At 50.3% G+C, this 19,833-nt stretch overlaps 1 protein-coding gene across 1 annotated transcript; it reads right to left on the minus strand.

The window, feature by feature from the left end:
* Positions 1–9,237: 9,237 nt before the first annotated feature.
* On the minus strand, positions 9,238–19,481 carry LOC142024827 (zinc finger protein RFP-like). The gene is made up of 7 exons (XM_075017089.1): positions 19,030–19,481; positions 16,477–16,572; positions 15,663–15,893; positions 14,120–14,142; positions 13,300–13,412; positions 11,216–11,266; positions 9,238–10,748 (listed from the first exon to the last, which is right to left on the minus strand). The coding sequence occupies exons 1-7, from the start codon at positions 19,435–19,437 to the stop codon at positions 10,126–10,128; spliced, it is 1,545 nt and encodes a 514-aa protein (XP_074873190.1). The 5' UTR covers positions 19,438–19,481; the 3' UTR covers positions 9,238–10,125.
* Between the last annotated feature and the right edge of the window lie 352 nt (positions 19,482–19,833).

Here is a 19,833-nt window from a genome sequence, read left to right on the forward strand (position 1 = left end):
GGCGCCTGCAGACAGTTGTTTCCTTTGCTGAGCTCAGCCTCAGAGACGCTCACTCTCTTAGGAGTCCCAAGTGGGTGTTTCCTTTCCTAGAAACTGAGTCTTTACCTGAGTTGGTGTGGGAGGAGCCAGGGAAGAAATGAAACTTTCTGGCTGAGGAGATAAAAGAAACTGTTGGGGAAAAAGTCAACTCAGCACTTGGCTGAGCTCCATTTTCAGTTTGCTTTGATTTACGACCGTGGCGTCCCACCAGTTCTGAAGCAGTCGCGGCTCGAAAACTAGCCACGTTATGCTGTTCAAGCCAACTAGCCGCCTTTCGCTGGCCAAAGAGCCGCATGTGGCTGATGTGTTAGAGATTAGGGGATGTCTACCCCAGCAAACTTCTGTGCAGCGTAGCAGCCTGGGGAGCCCCAGCTGCAGAAGTCCACGCAGTGCCAAGCTGCACAATTGCAGGACTTTAAAAAAAAATAAATAACCCAGCTTTCTGCATCAGGGCGCCAGGTTAGACACCCGGGTCTATTACAGCATCACCCTCGGCCTCTGGGGGTGTCCTGATTTCACCTCTCTGGGCATCTGGCGGAACTATGCTGTCCTGGTGACCTCAGGGGGGCAACCCTCAGCCCCACCCTCCAAAGGCGTTGGGAATTGTGAACGGCGCCTTCTGGTTTGCCTGGCGACCCCCGCAGCGCTCGCCCAGCAATTTTCCAAGTCTCCCATCGACATAACATCGCGTGAAACAGAAACACATGTTGCCCTTCCTTTTCAGAGTGCGAGCTCATTTTTCCCACCTGTGATGGAGTGAGGGCGCATGTGAGACTCACGCTAGCTGTATGCGTGACAGGCTAGAGATGCCACCCTGGGGTTGTAACCTAAGCTGGCAGGTAAAACCTCTGAGCTGAACAAAGAGCAGGGAGGAGCCGAGCTGGGTTTGAATCGGAGGCAGCAGTTGGAAGGTGGGGGAGAGGGAGTTGGAAGGCAGCCAGCCTGGTGAAGGGGGAAGCTACACCCCAGAGGGGCACCCCTCGGGCTCCTCTCCCCAAGAGGGGTTGGAATGACTGTCTCTGCTGCCTGTACTGACACCTCTGCACTGAGCTGGGCCTCTGTCGACTAATAAACTTCCTGTTGTACCCGCTTAGTGAGAGTCACTCCTGCCTGCAGACGGGGTGCAGAGCTTGGGAACCCCTGAACCCCGTCACACCACCCATGTGTGGGATAAATTTTGTTCTGTTCACTAAGCCATGTGCAGATGCGCACCACCCACAGAAACACAGGCTGTGGGTGCGCTGCTAATCACCTGAAGCTTTCCTGGGCAGCTGCCCAAGCACTCCAAATAAGGTAACCGACTGTGGACAGACATCACACTTAACGACGGACAGGGGCCATGATTCGGGCACACTGCAGGGTAGACTTGCCTGTGCCAGCACAAAACCCCTGTCGCCAGCCCGTTGTGCCGGTAGAGGCACGCCCACAGGGCACGTTTACTGCCGGCAGCTGCCTGGGCCGGCACTGAGCTCTTGCATGGTGATGCTAATTAGATGCAAAATTATGCTAACGAGCATCCATTTGCAATTGCGAGGCGGCTCATTAGGACGAAGCTGCTAGGAGAAAGGGGCCAGGTAGACGTGGCCTTTGGGTGCCTGTATCGTTCCTATGTTTGAAGTTAGAAATATAAAATATCGACCTGTGTTAATATAGCAGCTGCTATAATTGCAAAGTTAAAAAAAAACCAAACAAACCCTCCTGATTATTTTTGATACATAATAGTGAACATCTAAACGCCCAACAATGAACATGGCATATCTAACTGGCAAACAACATGTGATCTTGAGACATGGGATATGCCCCCCCTTTAATACATGTGGTGCATTGTGGGATATGATGCCGCCTCTGTGTTTCGATTGTGTGGCTAATAAAGCCTGGATTTTGAAAAGGAAGGGCAACGTGCCTTTTAAGAAAGAAAACTGAAATTGTGTGAAGTACAATTGGCATCACAGAATCATAGAACACTAGGACTGGAAGGGACCTCGAGAGGCCATCAAGTCCAGCCCCCTGCCCCAGTGGCAGGACCAAGTACTGTCTAAACAATGCCTGGCAGACATCTATCTAACCTGTTCTTAAATATCTCCAGTGATGGAGTTTACACAACCTCCCTTGGCAATTTATTCCACTGTTTGACCACCCTGACAGTTAGGAACTTTTTCCTAATGTCCAACCCAAACCTCCCTTGCTGCAGTTTAAGCTCATTGTTCCTTGTCCTGTCCTCACAGGGGAACAAGTTTCCACCCTCCTCCTTATGACACCCTTTTAGATACCTGAAAACCGCTATCATGTCTCCCCTCAATCTTCTCTTTTCCAAACTAAACAAGCCCAATTCTTTCAGCCTTTTTTCATAAGTCACATTCTCTAGCCCTTTAATCATTCTTGTCGCTCTTTTCTGGACCCTCTCTAGTTTCTCCACATCTTTTTTGAACTGCGGTGCCCAGAACTGGACACAATACTCCAGCTGAGGCCTAACCAGAGCAGAGTAGAGCGGAAGAATGACTTCTCGTGTCTTGTTCACAACACACCTGTTAATGCATCCTAGGATCATGTTTGCTTTTTTTGCAACAGCATCACACTGTTGACTCATATTCAGCTTGTGTTCCACTGTAACCCCGAGATCCCTTTCTGCTGTAGTCGTTCCTAGACAGTCTCTCCCTATTCTGTATGTATCACTGAAAGAGATTCAGGAGTGAAAGGCAGGAAGACAGAGGTACAAACGCACCCAGGTGAAGTGTGAGGAAATAGAATATGTAAAAAGTTTACCAGGCACAGGTGCTTCAGGTGCTGCCTGGCAGATTGGCAGAGAGCCCAGCACAACCAGCGTGTGTGTCTACTGGTGGTGAACATCCACACACGCCCCAGTGCATATAAAATTTATTCCACCCATGGATGGAAAAAATTGGAATGCTGGCTGTGACCCCAACTCTGTGCCAAAGCTGGAGGAGGATGGAGGGTCTGGCCCAGCAGAACAGGGTGGTGGGGCATTCCCGAGGGTGGGCGGGCATGCAGCCTTCAACACATCAAGTGACACTCTCAAGGGACTGATCCTACCACATCAGTGCAGCAGGGAGAGCCATGGGCTCAGCCTGGAGCCCTGGAAAGCTGCTGGTGATTTTAGGCGAGTTTTACTTAGGGTGGCAGGCGAACAAAGTGCTTCCTGATTTTTTTTTTTTTCCCATTTTCCCTTTGATCATTTCAGCTACAGGCAAGAGAGGCAGGAAATCAGCATAACGAAGGAGATTCAAAAGGAGCGTCAACTTCACAGGCTTCCAAGAGATGAGAATCAAAAAGGTGCATAAAAGAGAATTTAAAAACGGATCACAAATCCCGAACTGGCAGGGAAAAAGCTGCCTGAGAGCAAGAGGGTCAGATGCCCCCCGCTCATTAATTTCTGGTCTTCCCCCCAGGTGGCAGATCAGGTTTCCAGCCTCACAGAGGGCATGTGACGTGAAAGCAAAAGAATTAACCTCCTGCTGCTGCAACACCATGGGGCAGTAAGGTGGCAGCCTTTGCTACTGCAAGATGTAACAGGCGCTGCCTCATTCCTGGCCCTATTCCTTCTGTTCCAGGCAGCCAGCGGTCGCCCGCAGGTTTCCAGAGAAGGACACAGCTGTGGCTTTTTAGGGTGTGGGAGAAAAATGACTCTTGAGTCTGTATTTTAGGGACTCTTTCTCAAGCTTTCACTTACAGGGGCGTTGCGCAGCTGCATGCCGTCGACCGTGACCATTCCACATCCCAGGACTAGGTGTTCTGTGAAAAAAAATTGGATGTGGCAACACTTTTCCTTCTCCCCTATTAAACACACAGTTAGGTGCGTGAAAAAGACTAAGTATCGGAGGGGTAGCTGTGTTAGTCTGGATCTGTAACAGCAACGAAGGGTCCTGTGGCACCTTATAGACTAACAGAAAAGTTTTGAGCATGAGCTTTCGTGAGCATGTGCTCACGAAAGCTCATGCTCAAAACTTTTCTGTTAGTCTATAAGGTGCCACAGGACCCTTCGTTGTTGAAAAAGACTAAGGTATTTGAATAGCAGCGAGACTGTAGGTATATTCAGACTTATAATGCACATCAAATCCAGGATTGGCAATGCCACAGCAGCATTTCAAACCCTGTGGCCAGTGTGGAGATCGCACATCTCTGCCGAAACAAAGCTGAGAATCTTCAATTCAAACGTAAAGCCCGTCCCGCTGTGTGCGTGTGAATCATGGCGCACCACAGAGTCCTCAGCACACAAACTGCCGACGTTTTTGAAGAGATGCCTGAGGTACGTTACAAATAAGATGGCAAGACAAAGTCACGAATGGACGTCTGTGGACACAACCAGACCAAGAGCCAGTGGGGATCCAAGTCAAAAGGAGAAGATGGGGATGGCTGGGACATACTTTGAGGAAACCCCCATCCAGCATTGCTCAGCACTCCCTAAAACAGAATCCTCAGGGGAAACGCAGCCGAGGAAGACCCCAAATAACACGGGGGAGATCTACAGTCACGGAAGCACAAGAACTGGGATACTCATGGGGCCAGATTGAAGCCATTGCTCAAGATAGAACTGGGTGGAAGAGCCTTGTGGATGACCTATGTCCCACTCGGGGTTCACGGGTTTAACTTTAACCTAATGGCAGAGTTAAGTGACTTGTACCAAAACGATCAGACAATTTGGATGGTTCAGAGAAATCATGCGATGCTGCACCTGGTGCAAGGAATGAGGCTGGAGAGTTGAATCCTAATATTAAATGGCTTTCTAGTAACAGAGATAGGTGTAATAGTAACAAAGAGGGAGCTGTGCTACTCTATATACTATCAAAACAAAAAGCAGTCCAGTAGCACTTTTAAAGACTCACAAAATAATTTATTAGGTGATCAGCTTTCATGCAAGAGACCCGCTTCTTCAGCCCAGAGCCTTACCAGAACAGACTCAATATTTAAGGCACAGAGAACCAAAAATAGTTATCAATAATTTTTAGAAGTCTCAATAGTTGAGCAGAGGGGTGGTAGGAGAGGGGGAAGTCTTCAGATTTGCCCACCTCCATTACAATTTTTCTGGTTTGTCAGCCTTGATAACTATTTTTGGTTCTCTGTGCCTTAAATATTGAGTCTGTTCTGGTCTGAAGAGGTGGGTCTGTCCCACAAAGGCTCATCACCTAATAAATTATTTTGTTAGTCTTTCAGGTGCTACTGGACTGCTTTTTTGGTTTGATTAAATGGCTCTGATCAAAAGGGATAGCCCAGTGGTTTGAGCTCTGGCCTGCTAAACTCAGGGTGGTGAGTTTAATCTTTGAGGGGGCTATTCAGGGATCTTGGGCAAATAGATTTAAAAAAAAAAAAAAAGGGAGGGTGCTTGGTCCTGCCAAGAGGGCAGGAGGTCTGGATCTGATGATCTCCTGAGGCCCTTTCCAGCTCTATGAGATGTTTCTCCAAAAGATGCAGAAACCCTCTTCCCATTGAAAAAACTGGGAAAATGTGACTTTTTATTTACCAGGGTAGTTTTCTGTAAAACTAAAAAAGTAGAAAAACAAAAACAAAAAAAATTAAAATACTTTTCCATATCTAAATTTGCTTTGCATTTCTTTTTCCTAAAAGCTCTAAGGAAGGACAGTCCTGTTTTTAAAAAATAGCATCCTTTCTATTTTTGGACTAAAGGACAACACTCACCAGCTTTCTTTTGGCTGAGATATTGATGCTTTGTTTTGGGTTTGTACTTTCTTAATTACAGGATTGCGAACCATCTGCCTATCAGAAGGCCATTCGTTGCTCCTTCAGGTGACTGTCTCTTTTCAAAGCAGAGAAGATAACAAATCAAAGACATCTAAAGAATGGAACTCTTAAATCAATGTTTGAGCATTACGTGTGGCACTTTTTCAGTGTGAAACCCTTCACACACACACACACACACACACACACACACAAAATTCCAAGCCCAGTAGTCTGTGGCCAAGTTAGTTTGGGAAACACCGGCTTAGAGTGATTTAAGTTCTTTTCTCCAACTGCCCTTCACAACATTGGCTGCTGGGATCAGCTTCACTTTTCAAGCATTAAAATTATAGTTAATTTACATTCAACTTCCATTGGCATAACTACGTCCAACCCCACGCCCACCTCCCCCAGTGGTACAGTCCAACTAAGTGACCTGGTGTAGACAGCTCTCCGCTGCTCTGCTCGACCTAGCTCCAGCCTTCTGCAGAGGTGGATTAAAGACATTGATGGGAGAAACTTTCCCATTGGCAGAGCAGCGCCTTCTCTTAAGCTCTACACCGGAACAGCAGCATCGTTGCATTTCTATTCTGCAGCATTTAATTGTAGACCTAAACTAGGAGAGGCCGTCTCTGTTAGGATCCTGGGAGAAGCTCCTGATTGGCCACTTTGTGCATAGCTGGAGGATCAAAGAGTTAGGAGACAGACACCAGAAAGCTCAGCTGGTAGGGCAGGACCTCTGGACAAACAAAAGATCAGACAAGAGATGGTTTTTTCCCCTCCTTTGTTGGAAATAGCCTCCTGAAAATTTAGGGTTGGCTGGATCCATTCAGAAATGGAGAGAAAGTGGCTCTCAGCATCACTCCGCCCAACATTAAACATGTCAGAACGGTCAAAGGCCCATCTAGCCCAGTATCCTGTCTTCCGACAATGGCCAATACCAGATGTCTGCCAGCAACTCCAGCCCAGGTGCTGTTTGGGGCTGGGAGAAGACTGACCGGCTGGGAGCTGCCTAGGGCACAGAGCAAGATCTCAAACTTAAGAAGTCTCTCAAATTTTCCACGGACGCCTGTTCTATTTCATTAGCTACTGTCTATACCAGTTCTTATTTCAAACAGGTAAGAGGAGAGGGTTTCTGGGCACAGCTAGAGAAGTCAACCCAAGGTATCTTGGCTTAAAATCCAGGCCACTTACAGCCCCAGGCTAGGATTTCCTTCCCACTAAGGCAAATCCAACCAGCCACAACAGCACCTCTGCGAGCTCCCCTGGCCAGCAAAAGGCACAGAAGCAAACCCACAGACTTCTCAGCTGCTCTACCAGCCTGGAAACCCCGTCCTATCACAGTATCAAATAAAATTTTTTTAAAAAAGTACCTTAAATTTAATTTCCATTAAAAGTTATTATACATGAGCAAACAATAATTTTATACATCAAATTTTATGAACTATTAATCATAAAACAATACAATTCATACTGAGTACTAAATTCTCAATTACAATCACAGTATTCTATTCGAACAAGACCTAAAAATATATTCTGAAATAGACCTAAGGCATAGCCTACAGTAACAGAGAAGTCACCGAGTTAGTCTGTACTCTTAAAAAAACCCCAGCACTCCCGCAGCACTCTAAAAAACAAAGTGATTTGTAAGGATTTAATCTACAGTAATAAATTACGACTTTCCCGTAAAAGTACATTTTCTTTGGTGGCCCTGAAAGTTATCAGTTTCCACTTGTGCAGCACTCAATAGGCTTTGAGTTTGATGTGCTTGTGGTAGCTGGAGGACCACCCCAGGCAGCCAGGACTCTCTCACCCCCTAACCCTGCAACCCCAGGTGCCAGGCCACCAGCCAGATTTGAGCTCCCATGGACTTAGAGAAGAGGGTGGAACATGGGTGGGGCCACAGTTTGGTTAGCAGACGACTACCCACAGGCCTGGAGGCCTGGAATACTGGCACCAGCTTTGAGCCCCCCTCACCCAACCTCCAAGGATGTCTAGCTGTGATGAGTTGTGACCTAGCTGTTCTCAGTAGTGGCAGAGGGCAGAACAAGGAGCAATGGTCTCAAGTTACAGAGGGGGAGGTGTAGGTTGGGTATTAGGAAAAACTGTTTCCCCAGGAGGGTGGTGAAGCACTGGAATGTGTTACCTAGAGACATGGTGGTGGGATCTCCATCCCTGGAGGTTTTCAAGTCCCAGCTTGACCAAGCCCCGGCTCGGATGATTTAATTGGAATTGATCCTGCTTTGGGCAGGGGGCTGGACTAGATGACTTCCTGAGGTCCCTTCCAGCCCTGGGATTCTAGGATTCTCAGCTGTGCAGTGCAGGGGTTGTCTCCATGTATTTGTCCAGCATCTAGGACCACAGGGGGCCTGATCAGTGCTCCCTGTAAGCTGAGTACTGGGGCAGCCACCCATGAGGGATTCAAATGCCACCCAGCTGAAGAGCAGTGCACTCAGTCGGCACAGTGTGTGGTGCACACCCACACACACCCTGGTGCACATCAAAATTTATTCCACCCCAGGGATGGAAAAAGTTACAGGGAACCCCGGTCCTGATCTCAGGGCTTTTAGCAGCTCTAAGGACCACCGGACTCTTGCCCAAACCAGCACAGCGATTCCCTACCTTGTACACCTCGGCAGCCTCCTCCCTGGGGAGCACCGTGTGAGCCCGGTGGGCCTGGGACTCCCAGAAGACCACACAGATGAGAACTCGGTCCTGGTCGCAGAAGAGCTCGAATGCCTCCCGGTGCGCCGGGCACAGTTTCTCTCCTCCGCCCGGCTGGCCGCTCAGCTGCTTGGCGATGGCCACCAGGTTCCCCAGTGGTGCCTCTCATGCACCAGGGTAGTGGACCCCTCTTCCCACGCCCTGGTGTCTTCCCCTCCCTCCCAGAAATGGAATGCTGCCGATCAGCTGTCCGCAGAGGCTCCACCCCCAGCCAGGTGGGGGCAAGGAAAGATGAGGCAGCAGGTGGAGCCCAGGGGGCCATGGCAGCCCACTGAGGGGAAGTAAGGCCACTCACACAGCCCCCCCCCCCCCCCCTCCCACCACACGCTTATAGTAACCCAGCTGCTTTTCTTTGAGCCCCCTGCCTCTCGCCTTGTGGCATTGGCTGCTGGGGTCTCTCGCCTTCCAAGGCGGAGCTGTACAGACTTAGCACCCTTAGGAGAAAGTGAAAGACCAGAAGACAGAAATAAACTTTATTCTGTGAAGTTGGTCCCCTGAGTCTAGAACATCCAAACAAACAAAGCAACACAAGAACAGTGAACTAGGCAAGCTGGGACACACTTTTATGCTTTTTATGTTCCTAAGTAAAGAGCAGAGGCCTTTGTCAGACAACTCTAAGGCAGAATTTAAGCCAGGTCTGCACATTAAACTTCCATTAGGATAACTATGTCCCTCCCCACCACCTCTCCCATGATGCAGTCCTACCACGTAACCTGGTGTAGACAGTTCTCCGCTGCTCTGCTCACTATGTCCCCCCCCCCCCCCCCACAAGTGGTGCATCCTACCAAGTAACCTGGTGTAGACAGGGCTCTGTTGCTCTGCTTGACCTAGCTACAGCCTCTTGCAAAAGTGGATTAACGACATTGCCAGAAGAAGTTTTCCCATTAGCACAGCAGTGTCTTTTCTTGAGCGCTGCAGTGAAACAGCTGCACTTTTATGCTGTAGACCTGCCACAGGACAGGCCAGCTCTGCTAGGACCTTGGCAGCAGCTCCCAGGTTGGCCAGTTTGTGCACAGCTGGAGGCTCAGAGTTAGAGACATATAAGAGGGCCAAAGAATTCCATTCACAGGGCAATGCAGAGCAATTTTATTACAAAGTTTGCAACACTTTTTCTTAAAGCCCCAGCTGCTGGAACAGACCAAGGGCCTGGGAAACTCAGATTATATTACACAGAAATTTCTAGTGTGGATTCCTGCGTAGAAAAGCTGGAAAACGAGCACATCTCAAGCGCTCAAAAACCAGAGCAAAATAACTCCATTTTAAGAATGACTATTTAAGCCCGTCTCCTGAGCTTGCAGTCGGGGGGCTGGGGATCGACACATGGTTTTCATGTACGGGGGACTGGCAGTGTGTGAGAAGGGTCACTGCGGCCATCTTCACAAGGCACATTGTTTTCTAAATAATTTATGCCGTTTGCACTATGCGATTTTGAAATTCCTTACTCTGAATTGGTGACGAATCCCACTGAAGCACGGGATAAGCAGCTATCAGAACCAGAATGCCACACTAGAGAGGGCAGCACGGTTTTGAGCATGGGAAAAAGCAAGGGAACTGCTATTTCGGGATACCTTTGTCTGCTAAAATAGCAATCACCACCTAGACACAGCTTAACATATCCCCCTGCCTTTGCTCTCCTTACTGTGAGTGATACCTGTGAGGTCTGTCTTGGTCTTAGTGGTATGCAGCCCAGGGATCAGGGTAGCCTGCCTTCTGGCATTGTGCAAGCCAGGTCTGAAGGGTGTCTGCCTTCTGGCATTGTGCAAGCCAGGTCTGAAGGGTGTCTGCATCCTGGTATCGTACAGGCCGGCTCCCAAAGAAGGGAACAATCTTCCCTGTGAAAGAGGCCGGGAAAGTGAAGACCGGCTCTCTGCCAGAGGGTGTAACGCCATAAAATGTAACTTTCTGCCCTTCATAATCCAGATAAACCCCCATGATACGGGGGGCAGCAGGCAGGTCCAGGGCAGTGTTAGGGGAGGTGAGGGCCCGGAACTCAGACCCTGTACTTTGCAAAGCCCAGATCCCCTGCTCTGGCGTAAGGGTTGTCACTCCTGCGCGTATCACAGACTCTTTGGCAAGGCCCAAAATCCACTGACGTTTGTTCCCCACCTCCAGTTCCCAGTAACATCTCCCGCAGGTGAAATCCTTATAGCCCAGCACACAGGCAGCAGGGTGAAACCTGGTCTCAGCGTCCACTGGTTTTACCAAGCCCATAGCTTGGTTCTGGTAAACCACACGCTGCTCTCTGGACAGGAGGGAGCAGGGGTGGGTCAGGTCTGGCTCAGGAGTAGCCTGCACTGCAGGAGGAAAGAGATGGGAGAAGAGTATTAAGGCCTGGCCTCGCTGCAGAGTTAACCCAGGCGCTTACTCACTTGCTATCCAACATTCCTGTTAACTCTTTCCATTCACAAAGAGAATAAATTTTGTTGTGTGCACCTAGACATGCGCAGTGTGCACCAGCCAGAGAAACCCACGCTGTGCTGATCAGCTGGATGTAGCGCTAATCTCTCCGGCTAACCTGGCTGCCCTTCATGTCCAGACCCAGCAACGCCAGCTCATGAGCTTAGCAGCACTTTTCATCCAGGCAGCTGGTTGGACAGGGAAAAGGAGGTACACCCTGGGCTCGGGCCCTGTCCCCTTAGTGTGGGCACAGGCTGAGGCACCCCAGCAAAAAGCCATCAGAAGATTTTTTTGAATCAACATCAAAGGCTGAGATTTAATAGGAAAAGATGCACGGGGGGAAAAACCCACAAGCCAAACTTACCCTTTTTCTCTGCCTTTGTGATCAGAAAGCTCAGCTGGTACGGCAGGGCCTCTGCAGAAACAGAAGATCAGATGAGATATTTCCACCCCCCCGACCCCCCATTTCTTTGTCAGAAAATAGCCTCCCAAAAATGTAAAGGTTGGCTGGATCCATTCAGAAATGGAGAGAAAGTGGCTCTCAGCATCACTCCGCCCAACATTAAACATGTCAGAACGGTCAAAGGCCCATCTAGCCCAGTATCCTGTCTTCTGACTATGGCCAATACGAGATGTCCGCCAGCAACTCCAGTCCAGGTCCCATATGGGGCTGGGAGAAGACTGACCATCTGGGAGCTGGCTGCGGCACAGAGCAAAATCTCAAACTGAAGTCTCTCAAATTTTCACGGATGCCTGTTCTATTTCATTAGCCACCGTCTATACCAGTTCTTATTTCAACAGGTGGGAGGGGAGGGTTTCTGGGCACAGCTAGAGAAGTCAACCCAGGGTATCTTGGCTTAAAATCCAGGCCACTTACAGCCCCAGGCTAGGATTTCCTTCCCACTAAGGCAAATCCAACCAGCCACAACAGCACCTCTGCCAGCTCCCTGGCCAGCAAAAGGCACAGAAGCAAACCCACCGACTTCTCAGCTGCTCTACCAGCCCGGAAACCCCGTCCTATCACAGTATCATACAAAAGCATTTTAAAAAGTACCTTAAATTTATTTTTCCATTAATAATTATACATGAGCAAACAATTTTACACATCAAGTTTTATGAACTATTAATCATAAAAACAATAAAATTCATAGAGTACTAAATTATCAGTTATAGTCACTGTATTCTATTCGAACAAGCCTGAAAATATATTCTGAAATAGACCTAAGGCATAGCCTACAGTAACAGAAGTCACCGAGTTAGTCTGTACGCTTGGAGAGAGAGAGGAAAAAAACCCACACACAAACCAGCAGTCCCATAGCACTTTAAAAAAAGACTAACAAAGTGATTTGTAAAGATTTAGTCTACCGTAATAAATAATTGCGACTTTCCTGTAAAAGTATATTTTCTTTGGTGGCCCTGAAAGTTATCAGGTTTTCGCTTGTACGGCACTCAATGTCTACACTTAAATTCCCTCTTTCGAAAGTATGCAAATGAGGAAGTCGAAAATGCAAATGTATAATTTGCGTATTCTAATTTTGAAAGCTTCTTTTGAAAGAAGCAAGCCAGTGTAGACACGGCTCTTTTGAAAGTAAACCCCATCTTTGAAAAAATTCTTCCCATTAAAAAAAGGGAAAAAGGATTCTTTCAAAGATGGGGTTTATTTTCAAAAGAGCAGTGTCTACACTGGCTCTCTTCTTTCAAAAGAAGCTCTTTCAAAATTAGAATATGCAAATGAGTGGCAAATATGCAAATGTGTACCTAATTTGCATACTTTCAAAAGAGGAACATAGTGTAGGCACACCCTTTGAGTTTGATGTGCTTGTGGTAGCTGGAGGACCACCCCAGGAGGCCAGGCCTCTCGCACACCCCTACCCCACAACCCCAGGTGCCAGGCCACCAGCCAGAGTTGAGCTCCCAAGGACGTAGCGGAGAAGGCGGAGCATGGATGAGACCAGAGTTTGGTTAGGAGAAGACCACCCACTGGCCTGGAGGTCTGGAAAACTGGCACCAGCTCTGAGCACCCCCCTCACCCAACCCCCAAAGACGTCTAGCTGTGATGAGTTGTGACCTGGCTGTTCAGTAGTGGCAGACGGCAGAACAAGGAGCAATGGTCTGAAGTTAGAGGGGGAGGGGGAGGTTGGATATTAGGAAAAACTCTTTCCCCAGGAGGGAGGTGAAGCGCTAGAATATGTTACCTAGAAAGGTGGTGGGATCCCCATCCCTGGAGGTTTAAGTCCCAGCTTGACCAAGCCCTGGCTGGGATGATTTAGTTGGGGTTGGTCCTGCTTAGGGCAGAGGGCTGGGCTAGATGACCTCCTGAGGTGCCTTCCAGTCCTAGGACTGTATGATCCTAGGACCTGATGGGCCTCCGTCCACCTCCTTCCCCAGTCCAAAAGGTCTCTCCACACATGGCCCTGACAGCAACGACCCAGACCACGGCTCCATTACCTTTGAATTTCTTCAGGGCCTCCTGCAGACAAGACTTCCTTTGGGCAGAGAGCGTGAGCCTGTCCTGCAGGTCCTGCGGCACGGCCACCGGTTCTTGCCACTTCTTCTCGCAGCTGGAGCAGAACAAAGATCAGCTTACCCTGGACCTTCCATGGCGAGAACGAGCCATGCAGGGCCGCCATCTCCTGGGAGATGCTCGATCCCACCAGCTGGTCGACTGCCCTCAGGCCGGCTGACAGAAATTCGGGACCCCAGGACAGCACAATCTATGGGGCCCGTCTCCCCTCCCTCAGGCAAAGCCACAGGCTGCCCCTGACCAAGGGAAAACCCCAAGGGCCACCCCTCAGAAGTCCCCCTTGGCTGGTCACAGCCCCATCTCCCACCCTCCATCACCCCTGCCCAGCTCTGTCCCTCAGCAGTCGTGTCCCCCATGGCTCCTTCCCCTCTGCCCCCCCAGCCCAGCTCTGCACCCCAAGGCTCCTGTTACCACCTCAGAGAACCCTCCTCTGTCCCCCCAGTCCAGCTGTGCCTCCCAAGGCTCCTACGCCCACCTTGGCCTCTTCCTCTCTGCCCCACCTTCCCCCCCAAAAGTCCTGTGCCCCCACTTCCCTACCCCCCAGATCAGCTCCTTTTTCCCCAGCCATCCCAGCCTCTCTCTGCTGCCCCCCGCTCTTTTCCCAGCCCAGTTCCTCCATGCCTCCACTGTCAGGAGTCTAAATTCCCAGCAAAAAAAAAAAAAAAAAAAAAAAAAAAAAAAAAAAGACACTGGGATGCCATCACCTCCGAGCCTCATGGCCTGCAAGGGGAAGGTACCACATACCTGCTCCAGGTGCGTTTGATGTCCTAGGAGAGAGAGAGAGAGAGAGAGAGAGAGAGATCAGTCCCATGTGCAGCAGGGGGTGTGGGGAGATGGGACATGCTCGGGGGGAAATGGTGGCATTTGAGGGTAGAGGCAGAGCAGAGGCCAGGCCTTGGAGGAAGGGATGGAGTCTGGGTGGTGAGAGTTTGACAGACACAGACTAACGTATAAGGCTCCGGTTACACTACAGTCCTCTCGAGAGAAAGGAATGCAAATGAGGGAACTTGAAAATACAGATGAAGAGCTGGTTTACAAATCTCACACTTCATTTGCATAATCTCACGCCATGGTGCTGCCAGGGGAGATTTAGGTGGGAAAAAGTTTGATGGGGGAAAAAACCCAGCCGTGTAGACAGGGTTCTGCTGAGGGAAATCCCCGTCTTCGACAGAACCTTCACACCTCTTTTTTTCCAGGCCTAAGGGTCCTGTCGAAAATGGGTGGGTTTTGTTGGCAGAACTCCGTCTACGTGGCTGGGCTTTTTTGCGTCAAAACCTGTCCCCACACCACAGTGGCACGAGATTATGCAAATGGAGGGCAAGCTTTGTAAATCAGTGCTTCATTTGCATTTCTCTCTCTCTCGAGGAATGGAGCGTAACCACAGCTTAAATAAGAACATAAGAACGGCCAAACAGGATCAGACCAAAGCGCCCAGTGTCCTGTCTGCCGATAGTAGCCAATGCCAGGTTGTCTAGAGGGAGTGAAGCGAACAGGTAATTATCTCTTTCTGCCACCCATCTCCAGCTTCTGACAAACAGAGGCCAGGGACACCATTGCTAACCCAGCCTGGCTAATAGCCATTGACGGACCATGAACGTAGCTTGTTCTTTTTTGAACCCCGTTAAAGCCCTGGGCTCCACAACCTCCTCTGACCAGGAGCTCCATGGGACACCCATACGCTGTCTGACCAAAAACTTCCTTTGGTTAGTTTCAAACCTGCTGTCCACTGGTTTCCTCTGGGGACACCCTTGTTGTTTGGTTAGGAAATCAGTTGTCTTTATGCACATTTTCCACACCCACCCTCGTTTCAGGGACTCTGCCCTATCCCCCCTCTTCACCTCATTTTTTTCTAAGCTGAAAAGTCCCAAATATAAAACACAGCTATTTCATGCCATGGGTTGCATTTTCCTAATAAAACCAGCTATTTTTATGTATTTGACGGATGCAAAAGTAGAGTGAAAAAATATGCAAAACAGAACGATTTCTGTGAAAGATGGGATTTTTGGGGGGTTAAAAACAGGGCTGAACTGAAAACAAAGGAGATTACATCCTAGACCAGCACCGATACATACTATAGGGTGTATGCCAAAGGCCTGACACACCTGCTTTTAAAACAGCAAAACTGTTTCTGCCTTGGCAACATTGGAAAGGTCATATTTTATCCACCCTCGCTTTGTTCAAGGAGCCATTGAGTCGCCCTTGTGGGGGCAGGATATCCCCCAAGAACTTAATCAAATCCAAAGTTAATGGATCAGGGCAGGGAGCTGGGTGTCTTGAACCGTCTCACCCGCAGGAATTCGCCTGCCGGCTGCTTTAACTTCTCTTCTATCTCGCTGATCAAGTTGCCGAGCCGGGAAATCTCCTCCGAGAGTTTGTTGATGTTGTCAGCCTGGAGATTCACCATCTTCTTGTTCAGCTCATCCAGCTGGGCCAGCAGGAGTTGTTCCTGCTTCTCCAGGAACAGCCGCAGCTGCTCAAACTCAGACACGATCGTCTGCCTCTCCGCTTCAATCTTCCTCTGTCACAAAGCAGCACAAGCAGGGGAAGAACAGGTCAGCAGTGGCGGATTAACGCATGGGCCGAAGGGACAGCCACCACAGGGCTCCCTCATGCCATTTTATTTTTACTATTCACTTTCGTGGAGGAAAAGCAGCATGCGGGGTCATTCTTTTTAAATTCATTTCAGGGGCGTTTTATGATGCATCGTAAGTAATAAGCAGCACAAAGATTTTAAAGCATAAATAATGTTACATGAAATGTATCTATAAATATATTGGGGACCCTTCATCACTGTTGTCCCCAGTTCCCACCTGTTCTCAAGCCGCCCCTGCAGGTTCGGGACTCGGGTTGCCAGATGTGCAGTTTGCAGTCAGGAAGTCCAGCCCTGAGGTAACCGGGGGACTCCAGCAACCGCCAGCTGTGTTCCCTGTCAGCTGAGGGCTTGGACAGCCACTCAGGAGAGAGTCCAGCATTATTTAACAGAGCCCTCCTCCCCTGGCTAGGTTGTTGCTCACCTGGTGGTGCACCTGTGTGCATGGCATACAGAAAAATTTATTCTGCCCCCACAGGAAAAATTAGAGGGAACGTTGACAGGCACCTACCAGATAGTCCTGGCTTTGCCGCTCCACAGCCTGTTTCCATGCTAGAAGTTCTTCCCTCTCTGTCTTCAGAGTGCTCAGTCGGGCTTGAATTTGTGCCTGCGGCCAAAAAAAAGAGAAGTCCGGGAGTCTCTCCTCACCGAGACATTGACACACCCCGCAGCAGGGGTGCTGATTTCATCCCCTCAGACTGCTATTTCCAAGGAGGCCTCCAGGGTCTCAAACTACCTGTTGCTTTCCCTCTCCCACTGCCCCAGCACCAGGCTCATGGCCATGCCGAAATTCATATACTCATAGAACACTAGAGCTAGAAGGGACCTCAAGAGGTCCTTGAGTCCAGTCCAGTCCGCTGCCCTCATGGCAGGGCCAACCACCACCTAGAACCTGCTCTTAAATATCGCCAGCGATAGAGATTCCAGCACCTCCCTTAGGTAACTTATTCCAGTTAGGAAGTTTTTTCTAATGTCCAACCTAAGCCTCCCTTGCTGCAGTTTAAGCCCATTGCTCCTTGTCCTGTCCTCAGAGGCCAAGGAGAACAATTTTTCCCCCCTCCTCCTTGAAACCCTCTTTAAGGATCTTGAAAACCGCTATCATGTCCCCTCTAAGTTGTCTCCTTTCTAACCTAAGGAGGCCCAGTTCTTTCAGTCTTCCCTGATCGCTCATGTTCTCTAGAACTTCCAGCATCTTCTCAGGTCTTGCTGACCACACTCCTGTTAATGCCTCCCAGAATCATGTTTGCTCTTTGGCCAACAGCATCAAATTGCCTCGAGATTCCCTTTCAAATCCCTCCTCCTCAGCTGCCATTTTGTCTGGAGTGACTCAGGGGCAGAACTCCATCTTGCCAGCGGAGGTGGCAAAGGCACCGGACTCTGGGAAAGGGGCCCCGAGGTCTGGATCACAAGCTGGCACAGGTGCCAGTATGGGGCTCAGGACACACATAAGCTAAAGAAAGGCTGATGACTGGGGACCTCCCCACCGAGCCTGCTGGCTTTTGTGGATGACTCTCCGCCCAAACTACAGAACATATTCATGTTGAGGAGTGCTGAGAAATATTCAGAGGTCCCAGGCCAGCCCCAACAGGGGGCAGGGAGGGAAAGCCCCCCCCGATCTGCTTTGGGCCCCACATCTGTGTCCAGAGCAGGGTTCCCTCTAGTTTTCTTGAAACCATGGGTGGAATAAAGTTTGTTATGCTCACCAAGGCATTCAGAATGCGCACCACCAACAGAAACACAGAAGCAGAGTTCCCACAGCCGATCAGCCCATCCAAGTGCTCAGCTTACAGGTGATACTGGTCCCCAGCCTTGTCCCTGGGTCCTGCCCCAGCTCCGCTCAGCCTCAGCCTGCGATTCCTACCTCCACCCTGGCCGTGGTTTCACTCTCAATGGCCCCAGACCCCCCTTAGGCAGTGAGCACTTGGGCAGCCATCCAGGCGAGATTTAAAGGCTGCCCAGAGGATTAGCAGAGCCCCCACAGCCGGCAGCATGTGGTTCTCTTGATGAAGACAAAAAGCAGTCAAGTAGCACTTTAAAGACTAGCAAAATAGTTTATTAGGTGAGCTTTCGTGGAACAGACCCACTTCTTCAGACCATAGCCAGACCAGACCAGAAATCAAAATCTCTTGATGGTGCACATTGCCCCATGACTCAGTGCATCTAACATTTATTCCGCCCACGTATGGGAAAAAATTAGGGGAAACACCACGGTCAGGACTCAGAGTCCAGGCCAATCCGCATCCCTGTTCTGGGCCCCTGGCTGCAGCTGTGATCCCGCTCCCAAACATGTCCAGGAACGGGGGAGGCAAGGAAGGGCTGGAGGGAAAAAGTTGGGGGAGGGACTGTAGGTTTCGAAAACGAGCACATGACCTATGAGGAGAGGCTGCAGGATTTGGGGTGATTTAGTTTGCCAAAGAGAAGAGTCGGGGGGGTGGGGGATTTGATAGCAGCCTTCGGCTCCTAGAAAGGATGGGGAGAGGCTGTTCTCAGTGATGTCAGACGGCAGAACAAGGAGCAATGGTCTGAAGTTACAGAGGGGGAAGTGTAGGTTGGATTTTAGGAAAACTGTTTCCCCAGAAGGGTGGTGAAGCACTGGAGTGCGTTAACTAGAGAGGTGGTGGTATCTCCACCCCTGGAGGTTTTTAAGTCCCAGCTTGACCAAGCCCTGACTGGGATGATTTACTTGAGGTTGATCCTGCTTTGGGCAGGGGGCTGGACTCGACAACCTCCTGGGGTCCCTTCCAGCCCTGGGATTCTCAGCTCCGCAGCGCAGGGGTTGTCTCTGTGTATTTGTCCAGGGTCCAGCCCCATAGGGGGGCCTGATCAGTACTCCCTGTAAGCCGAGCACTGGGGCAGCCACCCAGGAGGGATTCAAATGCCACCCAGCTGAAGAGCAGCATACTCACACTTGGTGTACACCTGCACATTCCCTGGTGCGCATCACAAAATTTATTCTACCCCAGGGATGGAAAAAAAGTTACACGGAACCCCAGTCCTGATCTCAGGGCTTTTAGCCACTCAGGACCACTGGACTCATGCCCAACCCTGCACAGCGATCCCCTACCTTGTACGCCTGGGCGGCCTCCTCTCTGGGGAGCACCGTGTGAGCCCGGTGGGCCTGGGACTCTCGGCAGATCACACAGATGAGAACTCGGTCCTGGTCGCAGAAGAGCTTGAAGGCCTCCTGGTGCGCCGGGCACAGGTCCTCTCCTCCGCCCAGCTGGCCGCTCAGCTGCTTGGTGATGGCCACAATGTTCCCCAGGTGTCGGTTGGGCCTCAGGGTCCTCTGGGGAAAGGTTTCCCTGCACTGGGGGCAGGAGATATTGGCCTCTGACCCTTGCCAGCAGTGGCTGATGCAGGCTTGGCAGAAGCTGTGCCCACAGTCTAAGGACACCGGCTCCTGAAAAAAGCTCAGACAGATGGAGCAAGTGGCTTCCTCTCGCAGGCTTTGCAGGGGGTTCCCTGCGGCCATGGCTCCTGCAGAGAGATGCAGCTTCTCCTCCGGGTAACGCCCAGTCCCCCTCCCCACGACCTTGCTGCTTTAAGGGCTTTTCTGCAGGAAATGACTGCTGCTTTTTCTTAAATACCCTTTGCTAGAGCACGATTGGCTCCCGGTGGCCCAATCCGGCTCTCAAAAACCCACAGAAAGGAGGTGGGCTGACAGTTGGCAGGGCCAATGGGGAAAGGCCGGTGCTGTGGGTAAGCTGCAAGGAGAGACCCAGGAGCCCAATGGGGTGGGGGCAGGGGCTGGCCCTGTTCTGCAGGCTGAGCTCAGGCTGACCACACCCGAGTCTGAGTCCGAGCCATGTTCCCTGTAAGCTGAGTGCTTGGGCAGCCGCCCAGGAGAGATTCAGGTGCTGCCCAGCTG

Source organism: Carettochelys insculpta, chromosome 22 (genome assembly GCF_033958435.1).
Source record: "Carettochelys insculpta isolate YL-2023 chromosome 22, ASM3395843v1, whole genome shotgun sequence".
Taxonomy (NCBI): Eukaryota; Metazoa; Chordata; order Testudines; family Carettochelyidae; genus Carettochelys; species Carettochelys insculpta.